This window comes from Lipotes vexillifer, unplaced genomic scaffold, assembly GCF_000442215.2.
Source record: "Lipotes vexillifer unplaced genomic scaffold, Lipotes_vexillifer_v1.1 scaffold995, whole genome shotgun sequence".
Classification (NCBI taxonomy): Eukaryota; Metazoa; Chordata; class Mammalia; order Artiodactyla; family Lipotidae; genus Lipotes; species Lipotes vexillifer.
The window spans coordinates 331,723-344,116 of NW_006785389.1; the positions used below are offsets into that span (position 1 = coordinate 331,723).

At 39.4% G+C, this 12,394-nt stretch overlaps 1 protein-coding gene across 1 annotated transcript; it reads left to right on the forward strand.

The window, feature by feature from the left end:
- The first annotated feature begins 3,279 nt into the window (after positions 1–3,279).
- LOC103090311 (zinc finger protein 471-like) lies at positions 3,280–10,743 on the forward strand. Its single transcript, XM_007457496.1, has 5 exons — positions 3,280–3,403; positions 5,731–5,794; positions 6,301–6,355; positions 8,683–9,442; positions 9,698–10,743. Exons 1-5 carry the CDS (start codon positions 3,367–3,369, stop codon positions 10,741–10,743), a joined length of 1,962 nt encoding a protein of 653 aa, XP_007457558.1. The 5' UTR covers positions 3,280–3,366.
- The last annotated feature ends 1,651 nt before the right edge of the window (positions 10,744–12,394 follow it).

A 12,394-nucleotide genomic window follows, 5' to 3' on the forward strand; every position in this document is an offset into this window, starting at 1 on the left:
ACCTACAAAATATAAAATAGAGGAAACAGCTATTTCATGGGATCATTTAAAAAATAAGGTGAGAGAAGATAATCTATGCAGAGTACCTAGCACATCTCATTATTTTTATTCATAATAAGACCAAAGAATGGGAAAACAACTTTTAGAAAAAAGATTAAATTTAGGACCTTGAGCATAAGAGAAACAGAGTTATAAGTTATACCCCTCAACTGCCATCGGTTGCCCATAATCTCCCAGTTATGTGGGCAGTGGAAGCAAGGAAGGCTGGGAGGAAGAAGGAGAAGATAGAGGTTTTAGGCTGGTGATTCCGGGAGTACAAAGGCCTCATCTTTTCACTCTCCTTTTTCTCCCTCAAGCCTTACCCTTCCAGGACAGTGCTGTTCTCCAAGAGAAAAGCCAGGAAAAGAAGGCGAAAATGACAGTTGAACTAGTGAAAGCCATACCTCAGGTTAGTTATTTCATTTCTCCTTCTTGAAAGGCAGTCTTACTGTTTAGGACTTTGTAAAGCTGCTTTCCTTTTGAAAATTCCCTGATTAACAGTCTTATCTAACGGCCTGGTTCCCACTTCTCCCAGAGAGCACTGTCCTTAACTCAGACTGCCTAACGGGTAAATAAAACTTGAGTGTGATGAGGCATAGAGCCCCCTCTTCTTCCCACTTCATTTTATTTATTTATTTTTTAATTAATTAATTTATTTTTGGCTGCATTGGGTCTTCATTGCTGTGTGCAGGCTTTCTCTAGTTGTGGCGAGCAGGGGCTACTCTTTGTTGCAGTGTGTGGGCTTCTCATTGTGGTGGCTTCTCTTTGTTGCGGAGCACGGGCTCTAGGTGCGTGGGCTCAGTAGTTGTGGCTCACGGGCTCTAGAGCTCAGGCTCAGTAGTTGTGGTGCACGGGCTTAGTCGCTTCACGGCGTGTGGGATATTCCCAGATCAGGGCTCGAACCCATGTCCCCTGCATTGGCAGGCAGACTCTTAGCCACTGCACCACCAGGGAAGTCCCTCTGTGAGTTTTTATTTTCTGATTTTTTTCCTCTTGATTTTGTCTTATGTGCCTCATTATTTTGAGTTAAGTGCTGGACTTTGTATATTTAAAAATCTTAGAGATAATTTAAAGCTTTGATGTCTTCCTTTTGATAGGGTTCACTTTTTTTTGGGCTGCACTGTGTGGCTTGCGGGATCTCAGTTCCTCGACCAGCGATTGAACTCAGGCCATGCAGTGAAAGCCTGGAATCCTAACCATTAGGCAAGCAGGGAACTCTCTATAGGATTTACTTTTTAAAACAGATTTTTAAAAATAAACTTTTTAATAATAGAAAATTTGCTGATAGCAGGGAGGATCCTTATGCATCACACTCAGCTTCCCCTGTTTCTAACATCTTACATTAGTATGGGACATTTGTTAAAATTAATGAACCAATATTGATACATTATTATTAAGTAAAGTCCATTCTTTGTTCAGATTTCCTTAGTTTTTACTTAATATCCTTTTTCTGTTCCAGGATCCTATCCAGGATACCACATTACATTTAGTAGTTCTATCTTCTAGGTAGTTTTGTCTCCTTGTCTGTGACAGTTTCTCATACCTTCCTTCTTTTTGATGACCTTGTCAGTTTTGAGAGCTTCTCTGGTATTTCGCAGAACATCTCTCAAACCTGATGTTTTTTTCCTGGTTAGACTGGAGTAATGTGTTTTTAGAAGGAAGATCACAGAGTTCCATTTTCATCATATATCAAGGGTTCATACTATCAACATGATTTATTACTATACCTTGATTACCTGGTTGAGGTAGTATTTGTCAGGTTTCTGCACTGTAAGGTTACTCTTTTTTGTTCCACTTTTCCATACTGTACTCCCCTCTTCTCTGGCAACTACCAGTTTGCTCTCTGTATCTATACAAAGTCTGTTTCTGTTTTGTTTTTTAGATTCCACATATAAGTGAGATCATACAGTATTTGTCTTTCTTTGACTTATTTCACTTAGCATAATACCCTCTAGTTCCATCCATGTTGCTGCAAATGACAACACTGAGCATTACAAAGATTTTTATTTAGAGTGGAAATAAATGTGAAGATGAAAATGCCCATAATACTTAAAAAAATTTGTCACAACCCTCACAGATATAGAGAACAAACTAATGGCTACTGGGGGGAGGGGCAAGATAGGGGTATGGAATTGAAAGATACAAACTATTATGTGTAAAATAAATAAGCCACAAAGATATATTGTACAACACAGGGAAATATAGCCACTATTTTATAATAACTACAAATGGAGTATAACCTTTAAAAATTGTGAATCACTATGTTGTACACCTGAAACTTATTGTAAATCAACTATACCTCAATTTTTAAAAAAAAGAAAAAAATTTGTCTCAACCTGATGGTGATGGTAACTGGACATTAAGTCTTTATGAAACTAAAAATTATAATTATTTCATTTTGATATTGTCTAAGTGTATATTGGTTTGTTATATTCAAATTCAGCACACACGTTGGATGTGTTGTAGTCTTTTTTTTTTTTTTTTTTTTTTTTTGCGGTACATGAGTCTCTCACTGTTGTGGCCTCTCCTGTTGTGGAGCACAGGCTCCGGACGTGCAGGCTCAGCGGTCATGGCTCATGCGCCCAGCCGCTCCGTGGCATGTGGGATCTTCCCGGACCGGGGCACGAACCCGTGTCCCCTGCATCGGCAGGCGGACTCTCAACCACTGCGCCACCAGGGAAGCCCGTGTTGTAGTCTTATGCTGGGTGATTTCTCATATTGCTATCCAGGTCACTGTGGTATAGCCTGGCATGCTAATTAATTCTTAATGGTACAGCACAAAAAAATTGCATTCTAAATATATTTTTTTATTATGTAAGAAAAAACCACAGCCATGTCGGTTCAATGCCTCTTTCCCCTGAAACACTAGGATCCCATAGAGTACCATTTACAAAATATCAACTTAGATATTCTTTTTTTGCTGTTTTTGAAGGTTCAACCACAGGTATACGTCCTTACTTGAAGCCCTTGTTTACTGCCCTGTGGCCACCTGTCCATATTTCCCCATGCTGAGAAATGGATTAGCACCATCATATACAATGCAGTTTAGCATTTTAGATTAGCATTTTAGTTCAATAAGTACTATTTTAGGTTAGAGTTTAATATTATATGTTTAAGTTTTTTTTTTCTCTCTAAGGGCTATTTCTCACATAAAGTAGGGACAGCTTAACACTTCAACTTGAAGTCATGTGTGGATATGAGCATTGGTTGATCAAGAATGTCTTTGTGTCATTTCAGGACTTGGTGACATTCAAGGATGTAGCAATAGACTTTTCCCAGGAGGAATGGGAATGGCTGAACCCTGCCCAGAGGAGTTTATACAGGAGTATGATGTTGGAGAACTATCAGAGCCTGGTATCAGTGGGTGAGGATTTTTTCCCCTCTCATAGTTCAGAATTACCCTTAGGGAGTCTTTACGTTTTTTTTGTTTGTTTTTTGTTTTTTATTATTAAAACTTTTTTTTTTTTTTTTACTGTGTGTAGGTCAGAATTGAATCTGGGAAATAAAGAGGATATTCAGGAACTGATGAAAATTTCAGATTTAATAAGTGAATTTGGTGTGTATCAGATATTTCATGAGTGTGCCCTTTAGTCAGTTGGGAACAGGATGTGATGTGACTCTCACTGGTCTCCTGTGCTGCCTTGTTTCCTCTGTCCTATGGTATTGTTACCACTGTAACAAAGTTCACAAAGAGTATAGCTGGATTGTTAAAAATTCAGAATATTGCTTTAAAATCTGTATATTTTTATTAACTTGCAATAAATGAACTAGCGAGGCACAAACTATGAAAATTGCTTCAGATGTTCTTAGGGAAACTAAAATGGACCCTTCTCAGCCCTGGAGCCCACCATTGGCTGGATTAGCTTTCTGTTGTCTAGAGGCCCCCCCCTCTTCTTTTTCCTCATTTTCCCCTAGGAGGGTGTTTTATCTTTATTTTTTATTATATTACTATTTTTTTGGCTGTGCTGCATGGCATGAGGGATTCTAGTTCCCCAACTGGGGACTGAACCCACACCCCCTGCATTGGGAGGGCAGAGTCTTAACCACTGGACCACCAGCAAAGTTCCTAGAGGCCCCCCCTTTTTTTTACATTTATTTATTTATTTATTTGTTTATCTTTGGCGGCATTGGATCTTTGTTGCTGTGCTTGGGCTTTCACTAGCTGCGGCAAGTGGGGGCTACTCTTCGTTGCAGTGCCCAGTCTTCTCACAGCGGCAGCATCTTTTGTTGCAGATCACGGGCAATAGGTGTGCAGGCTTCAGCCTAGAGGCCCCTTTTAGCCTGCTTGTGGTTCACTGAATTTCTTGAAACTAAATATGTCTTTCACCAAATTTGAGAAGTTTTTGGCCATTATTTCTTCAACTAATTTTTTCTATTGATTTATTAGATAATTTCTATCGTTGTGTCTTCAAGTTCACTGATTCCTTCCATGTCTTCTTCAATGTCTTGTTAAGCCCATCTAGAGAATTTTTGTGTTTCAGATACTGTATTTTTCAATTCTAGACTTTAGTTGGTTCTTTTTTATCATTTCTATTTCGCTGCTGAGAAATTACAAGCATATTTTCCTTTACATTCTTGAATATAGATATTTTAACTGTTTTAAAACCCTAGTCTACTGATTCTGTGTTATCAGTCCTGTGTTATCACAGGTTAGGTCTCCATTAATTGTCTTTTTTTCTGAGTCTGATTCATTTTTTCTTCCTTTTATGTAGTAATTTTGGATTTTATCCTGGACACTAAATAATGCATTGTAGAAACTCTGGATTCTGTTATATTCTTCTGAAAAATATTGATTTTTTTTTTTTTTAAATCAGGCAGTTGATCTGACTCAAACTCCAAACTGTCTCTAGGGCCCCCCCTTTTCTTTTTTTTTTTTTTTTTTTCTTTTGCGTTATATGGGCCTCTCACTGTTGTGGCCTCTCCCGTTGCGGAGCACAGGCTCCAGACGCACAGGCTCAGCAGCCATGGCTCACAGGCCCAGCTGCTCCGTGGCATGTGGGATCTTCCCGGACCGGGGCACGAACCCGTGTCCCCTGCATCGGCAGGTGGACTCTCAACCACTGCGCCACCAGGGAAGCCCCCTTTTCTTTTTTTTTTAAGATTTATTATTTGTTTATTTATTTTATTTATTTTTGGCTGCGTCAGGTCTTAGTTGTGGCATGTGGGATCTTCTTTGAAGCGTGTGGGCTCTTCATTGCAGTGCACAGGCTTCACTCTAGTTGTGGCGTGTGTGTTTTCTCTCTCTAGTTGTGGCATGCAGTCTCCAGGGTGTGTGGGCCCTGTAGTTGTGGCATGTGGGTTCCAGAGCGCATGGGCATGCAGCCTCTCTAGTTGAGGTGCACGAGCTCAGTAGTTGTGGTGAGCGGGCTTAGTTGCCCTGCAGCATGTGGGATCTTAGTTCCCTGACCAGGGGTCGAACCCCCTGTCCTCTAGGAGCCCTTTGTATTACCTCACTTACTGCTGTCTGATGATCCTCTGAAAATGCTGGGCTGAATTTCTGCCCCGGCCCCTTAGAAAATGGTTTAACTTTTAAGAATTGACTGTTGGCAGTCCCACTAAACTATGCCAAAAGCTTTATATAGTCTGTCACCCCTTGATCTATTAATTCCTGTAATGTCATTCCATCAGAATTAAGGAACCAGCTGAAATGCCCAAAACATGGCCAATTTTCATATCAATTTTTGTATGCAGGACTTTGTATCTCTAAGCCATATGTCATCTCCTTACTGGAGCAAGGGAAAGAACCCTATGAAGAGTGAGATGAGAAGAACCCCATTCCCAGGTGAGTGTGGAAGAACCAGATAGGGGAATTCTTTCTAGGTAATGGCTCAGCCATTTTCCAAGGTGATACTTCCTGCTTTCTTATGCTCTTAGAAACTTCTCAAGCCTTGAGTCATGCCTTGACTCAAGCCTGGGATAAAACTGAAACTTGACTACTTAGCATGGGCTCCCCAAATATCTTCTCTTCTACTTGACTCTCTTCTAATAACTCATTTTGCAAAAATCTTTATCCAGCTCCTTCCCATCCTCTTTTCTTGTGCCATACAGACTTATATAAGCTTCTCTCCTTCTTACATCTTTGCTTAACTCTAAAATTAGTTGCTACCTAAAATCATAACATACCCTGCTGCTTAAATCTTTTTTTGCTTTCCTGTTGCAAACAGGAAAAGTCCAAACCCTACCAACCCCTATGTAACCAGCTCCTTCCTACTTCTCCAACCCTATCTTTTATCACTTTTTAGTTTTTTCACTATACTTTAGCCCAGAGTTTTCTAAACTATGCAAGGTATACAGGTATGTTCCAAGTTTGTTACAGGTATGCCAAGATCCTGAGTCTCTAAGCCTTGGAAGACCACATGGGGCTAGCAGCAGTCTGAGTTCCAAGTCTGGCTGCCTCTGGATCATAAGCAGTGCCATGTGTCTTACAAATGTCATTATCAATGAGTGCCTGACATACAGTTGAAAAGCACTGTTCTAGCCCACTGGTCACCTTTTCTGAACTCACCAAGCTCTTTACTGACTCAGGCTTTTGAATTCCCTATTTTCTCTGCCTCGAAGACTCCTCTGTCAGCTCTCTGTCCATGCTTGGCTATCAGGCCAGAGCTCAAAAATCATCTCACTGGAGGCTGTCCCTAACTACATTGTATAGAGAACTTTTCCCTTTTCCTACCCAATTACTCTCTACTAAGCCACTGTTTATTTTCTTTGTAACACTTAGGAGAGCCTATAATTAACTTTTTTCTGGTGTACATGCTTATTTTCTGCCTCCCCAAATGAACCGAAAATTCACAAACACAAGGAAATATTGGGATCACACGTGATAATTATGCCTTTATGAAATTCTCCTTTCACTTCTATAACAGTATTTGGTCTTTACATTTGGAGATGATTTGGACCCTAGACTTCTAGGATCCTCCAAATACCCAAATGTTAGGAGGAAAATAAGCTGTGCTTAGACACACTTTATACTTTGGTTATGTAGGAAGCTACCATCTGCCTTAAATAGAAAAAGAGAAAGAGGAACTTTCCTGATAAGAGGTAATAGTTGACCATGTGAAGAATAGATGGAGGATGAGGGAAAGGGGATAAAGAAGCCTGTAAATCTGCTGGGACGTTGAGTCACAGTATAGATGTAAGTATAATTCAGTGACTAAGATATCTCAGCATCTGTGTTGAGAAAAGCCAAAAAGATAAGGGACAACCATGACTCTTCATGGGAGGCTGGAGATGAAGGCAGCCTTCACAGACAAGAAAGAATTTGAGGGAGGAGTAGATGATGCCTTCAGGTTTCTGGTTTTCTCTTTCTAGTATTTCTCCCCTCAGCCCATCTATGTAAGAAAAACTGTAGGTGATTGGTTCACTGAACTCTTATGGCCTCAGTTCTAGAATTCTTGAAGCTTGGGTGTTCCTGATACCACAGATGACCTGGGGTAGGAAGCTTGTTAACACCTCAGTGTTTCTTAACTTCTCTGGTAGATTTGATCCCTCCCATCTCTGTACTTTTATACCAATTTTACTTTTTTACCACATGGGTTCGCATTTGATATTCCATATTTTCTTCTTCTCAGATTACTTCCTTTGTTGGCCTTGTCTTCCTAATCACTTTCTGTACTTCTCAAGAACAACTGTCTAATTACTCTAGTGTTCCTAATGCTTGACATGTAGTAGAAAACTATTTAGGGAGCATTGGATTAGTCCATAATTTGCTATGGACAAGATGGGAAAGGAAAGCACTTTCTCCTTTGCCCTTTCTTGATATCACCTCTCCCCTAAATTTTTCTCTTAGTGTCACCTCTTCAATACAAATTTCTTCTTTATAGATTTATCGAGAATTTCTTATTTATGCCTGAGTTTCTGTGATGCATGTTAAGTGACTTAGTAGTAGTGTGTAAGGCTCATCTAGTCCTTCCCCAAAGCTTATATTCTAGCTGACAAGGCAAGACAGGTACTTATGTGGCAGGAAATAAGAACATGATTAATAATAGTGTTACCAACCCACATATTGCTGTAAGACTTGTTTCTACAAAAAGACACATGGCAAAACCCTATTAAGATGTGACACTTTTCCTGCTTTCCACTTTTCCTGGTGAAAGTGAGAAGGTGAATGGAAAAATCCTTTAATATGCAGCCTGAAGTTCAGGGATCTATGAGAAGTGAAGAGAGTTTACTGTATTAAGACACATGAAAATGGTTCATAGGGACGCTATTTTCTGATTATGAAGAGATGACTCTAAGATTTTACCTAAATCCCAAGGGAAGTCACAAAGCACAAGGTATTTGTAATTTCTGGGAATCCACAGAGATTTTTGAACCGCAGTAGTTATGTGATGATATTGGTTTTTAAACAAAGTTAGCCTAGCTATATATGCAAGTCTCCCAGAAGTGGGATAGAGGAAGAGTTTCATTTATAGTCTGTTATGTTAATATAGGCATAACATATTATTACCATTGCATTACTACTTCAGCACTTTGTTATCCTACATTTAATTTTCTAAATCACCTTTTCCATGTTCCTCTATGAGGTCTCATTCTCTAGGGTCTGCTTGCATATTTGTTCAGTTGACACGCCTGTGTATCATACATTTTGTGGGATTCATTATTTTCAATTCACCTTTTCCGTGTTAAATGTTTCCTTTGTTATAGCCCATTATAAAGGAAACATTTGCTTTTTTGAATCTTTCAGATTGGGAATCTGTATATGAGACACAGGAATTACCTCTGAAGCAGTTTGTGTGTGATAATGTATTAATGGAGAGAATTAGAAGCTATGGACTTGAGTGTCCCACTTTTGGAGAAGATTGGAAATGTGAAGATCTTTTTGAGAGGCAGTTGTTAAGCCAAGAGACATTTATCAGGCAAGAAACAAGCACTCATAAAGAAACCCTTACAGTGGAAATAGACCATAAATATAACAAATCTGGGAAATTTGTCCCACTGGACAATATAAAAGAGAATATTTATAATCACAAATCAGATAAAAAAAGCTTTTCTAAAAATTCCATGGTAATAAAACACAAGAAAGTCTATGCAGGAAAGAAACTTTTTAAATGTAATGAATGTGAGAAGACCTTCACCCAGAGCTCATCCCTTACTGTTCATCAGAGAATTCATACTGGAGAGAAACCGTATGAGTGTAAAGAATGTGGGAAAGCCTTCAACCAGAGTCAACACCTTGCCCAGCACCACAGAATACATACTGGAGAGAAACTGTTTGAATGTAAGGAATGTAGGAAAGCCTTCAGCCAAAATGTTCACCTTATTCAACATCAAAGAATTCATACTGGAGAAAAACCATATAAATGTAAGGAGTGTAGAAAAGCCTTCAGCCAGCCTGCACACCTTGCTCAGCATCAGAGAATTCATACTGGAGAGAAGCCCTATAAATGTAAGGAATGTGGAAAGGCCTTCAGTGATGGCTCATCCTTTGCACGACATCAGAGATGTCACACTGGCAAAAGACCCTATGTATGTATTGAATGTGGGAAAGCCTTTAGGCAGAACACATCCCTTATCCGTCACTGGAGGTATTATCACACTGGGGAGAAACCCTTTGACTGCATCGACTGTGGGAAAGCCTTCAGTGATCACATAGGACTTATTCAGCATAGGAGAATTCATACTGGAGAGAAACCCTACAAATGTAATGTGTGTGGAAAAACCTTCAGCTATGGCTCATCCCTGACTGTCCATCAGAGAATTCACACAGGAGAGAAACCATACGAATGTGATATCTGTGGGAAAGCCTTTAGCCATCATGCCTCACTCACTCAGCACCAAAGAGTGCATTCTGGAGAGAAGCCTTACGAATGCAGGGAATGTGGGAAAGCCTTTAGGCAGAGCATACACCTTGCTAGTCACCTGAGGATTCATACTGGTGAAAAACCCTATAAATGTAAAGAGTGTGGGAAAGCTTTTAGCATCAGTTCACAGCTGGCTACTCATCAGAGAATTCATACTGGAGAGAAACCTTATGAATGTAAGGAATGTGGCAAAGCTTTCAACCAGAGAGCACACCTCGCACAGCATCAGAGAATTCATACTGGAGAGAAACCTTATGAATGTACTGAATGTGGAAAAGCCTTCAGCCAGACTACCCGCCTTATTCAACATCAGAGAGTTCACACGGGAGAGAAACCCTATAAATGTACTGAATGTGGGAAGGCCTTTAGTGATAGCTCATCCCACTCTCAGCATCGGAGACTTCACACTGGCCAAAGGCCCTACGAATGTGTTGAGTGTGAGAAGGCATACAGAACAAAATCGTTGCTCATTTGTCATCAAAGATGTCATACGGGGGAGAAACCTTATGAATGTAGCATGTGCGGTAAAGCCTTTAGCCATTGGCAATCCCTTACCATTCATCAGAGAATTCACTCTGGAGAAAAACCATATCAGTATAAGGAATGTAGGAAAACCTTCAGCCAGATTGGACACCTTAATCTACATAGAAGAATCCACACTGGAGAGAGATCTTATGAATGTAAGGAATGCAGAAAGGTCTTCAGACAAAGTGCGCACCTTGCTCATCACCAGAAAATTCATTCTGTAGAGTCATCTCAGGCCCCCAGCTCTTCCTCACATTCTGTGTCACCAAGTCCTGTTGATATGTCTGCTGAATATTTTTGGAATTCATCCACATCTTTTCATTCTCATTGCCCTAGTCCAAAACACTGTCATTTCACCTGGACTATTCCAATTGTCTAACAACTGGTCTCCTTGCATCCTCTTTTGTCCCCTTCAAGTTCATTCTTCACATTACTGCCACAGTGGTATTTTCAAAATGTAAATGTAATTGTATGACTCCCTTAAAACCCTTGCTATGAAATTTTGAACTACTTGATGCATACAAAGTGCTCAGCACAGTGCCTGACCCAGACTAAGTGCTCCATAATGTTAGCTCAGTATCCTTCAGAGTCTGCTTGAAAGTTATTTTTAAACAGTGAACTCTGGAAGGCAGTATATGTACTTGGAGATCATAACAATTTTGGAACTGAAACAATGTATATGATGAGGATTAGCATGAGTAGTATGTTTAAAGCTTGAGATCACCACAAAATAAGGCTGTGTTCCTTTGTTGGTGAGGAAACTCAGTGTGACCTGATACATAGAATATGTTTTAGGAAATGTCTAGAACTCTGGATAAGACTGGAACAAAAGAACTAGAATTTACTGGGAAGAATGTAAGACTATATTTATTCAAGGCAGAAAGTAAAAATTCCTAATATTTAAAATGGAAGAAACAGAGAACTTGAATAGTGTAGCCCTCTTCTAAGACACCTGGGTTAACATTAATTCTAAACCTTCAAGGAATCATAATTAAGCTGTTTTAGAGTGTAGAAAAAATAATTGAAATGGATGATTTTGCAGTATTTGTTTCTTTTCTTTCTTTTTTTTTTTTTTTTTCCGGTACGCGGGCCTCTCACTGTTGTGGCCTCTCCCGTTGCAGAGCACAGGCTCCGGACGCGCAAGCTCAGCGGCCATGGCTCACGGGCCTAGCCGCTCCGCGGCATGTGGGATCTTCCCAGAACGGGGCACGAACCCGTGTCCCCTGCATCGGCAGGCGGACTCTCAACCACTGCACCACCAGGGAAGCCCGATTTTGCAGTATTTGGAATACTTCTTTCATGAGGCTAATTCAACCTTAATATCAAACCCAGAAGAAAAAAAATTATAGATGAATTTACTCATGGTTTTATATATAGGAAGGAAATTATTAACCTCTGTTAAGGAGAATAGAGGTTCTGAATAAATGGAGATCTGTGTTTCCAGATGGAAGTTTCAATATTGTAAACATGTTTGTACAGTCAATTCCAGTCACAATCTCTATAGGATATCTTTACATTGAAAGTTTTGTTCTGAAAATCATGTAGAATGGTAAATAGGAAAGCATCACAAGGAAATTTTTGAAAAAGATCATATACCCATGAATTTAGTTTATTGCAAAAGTAATTATTTTTGATGTGTCAGTGGGAGAGATGGATTACTTAAATGGTGCTTGACAGTTATCCAACTGAAAATAAGGTCAGATCCACATTTCACCCCTTACAGAGAAGTTCATTCAATATGATTAAAGATGTAATAGGAAACAATATTAAGATTCTAGAAGAGAATGTAGAATATTTCTATCCCTTTGAGTTCAGGAAGGCTTTGGTAAGCAGGACACAGAGTCCAGAAGTCATGAAGAGAGACAGAGTGATAGGACCATGTAAAAAATTTAAACTTTTCCACGGTATAAGACACTGTATTCAAAGTTAAAAGGCACATGACAGACTGAGATTTTATATATATATATATATATATATATATATATATTTTTTTTTTTTTTTTTTTTTTTTTTCGTTATGGGGGCCTCTCT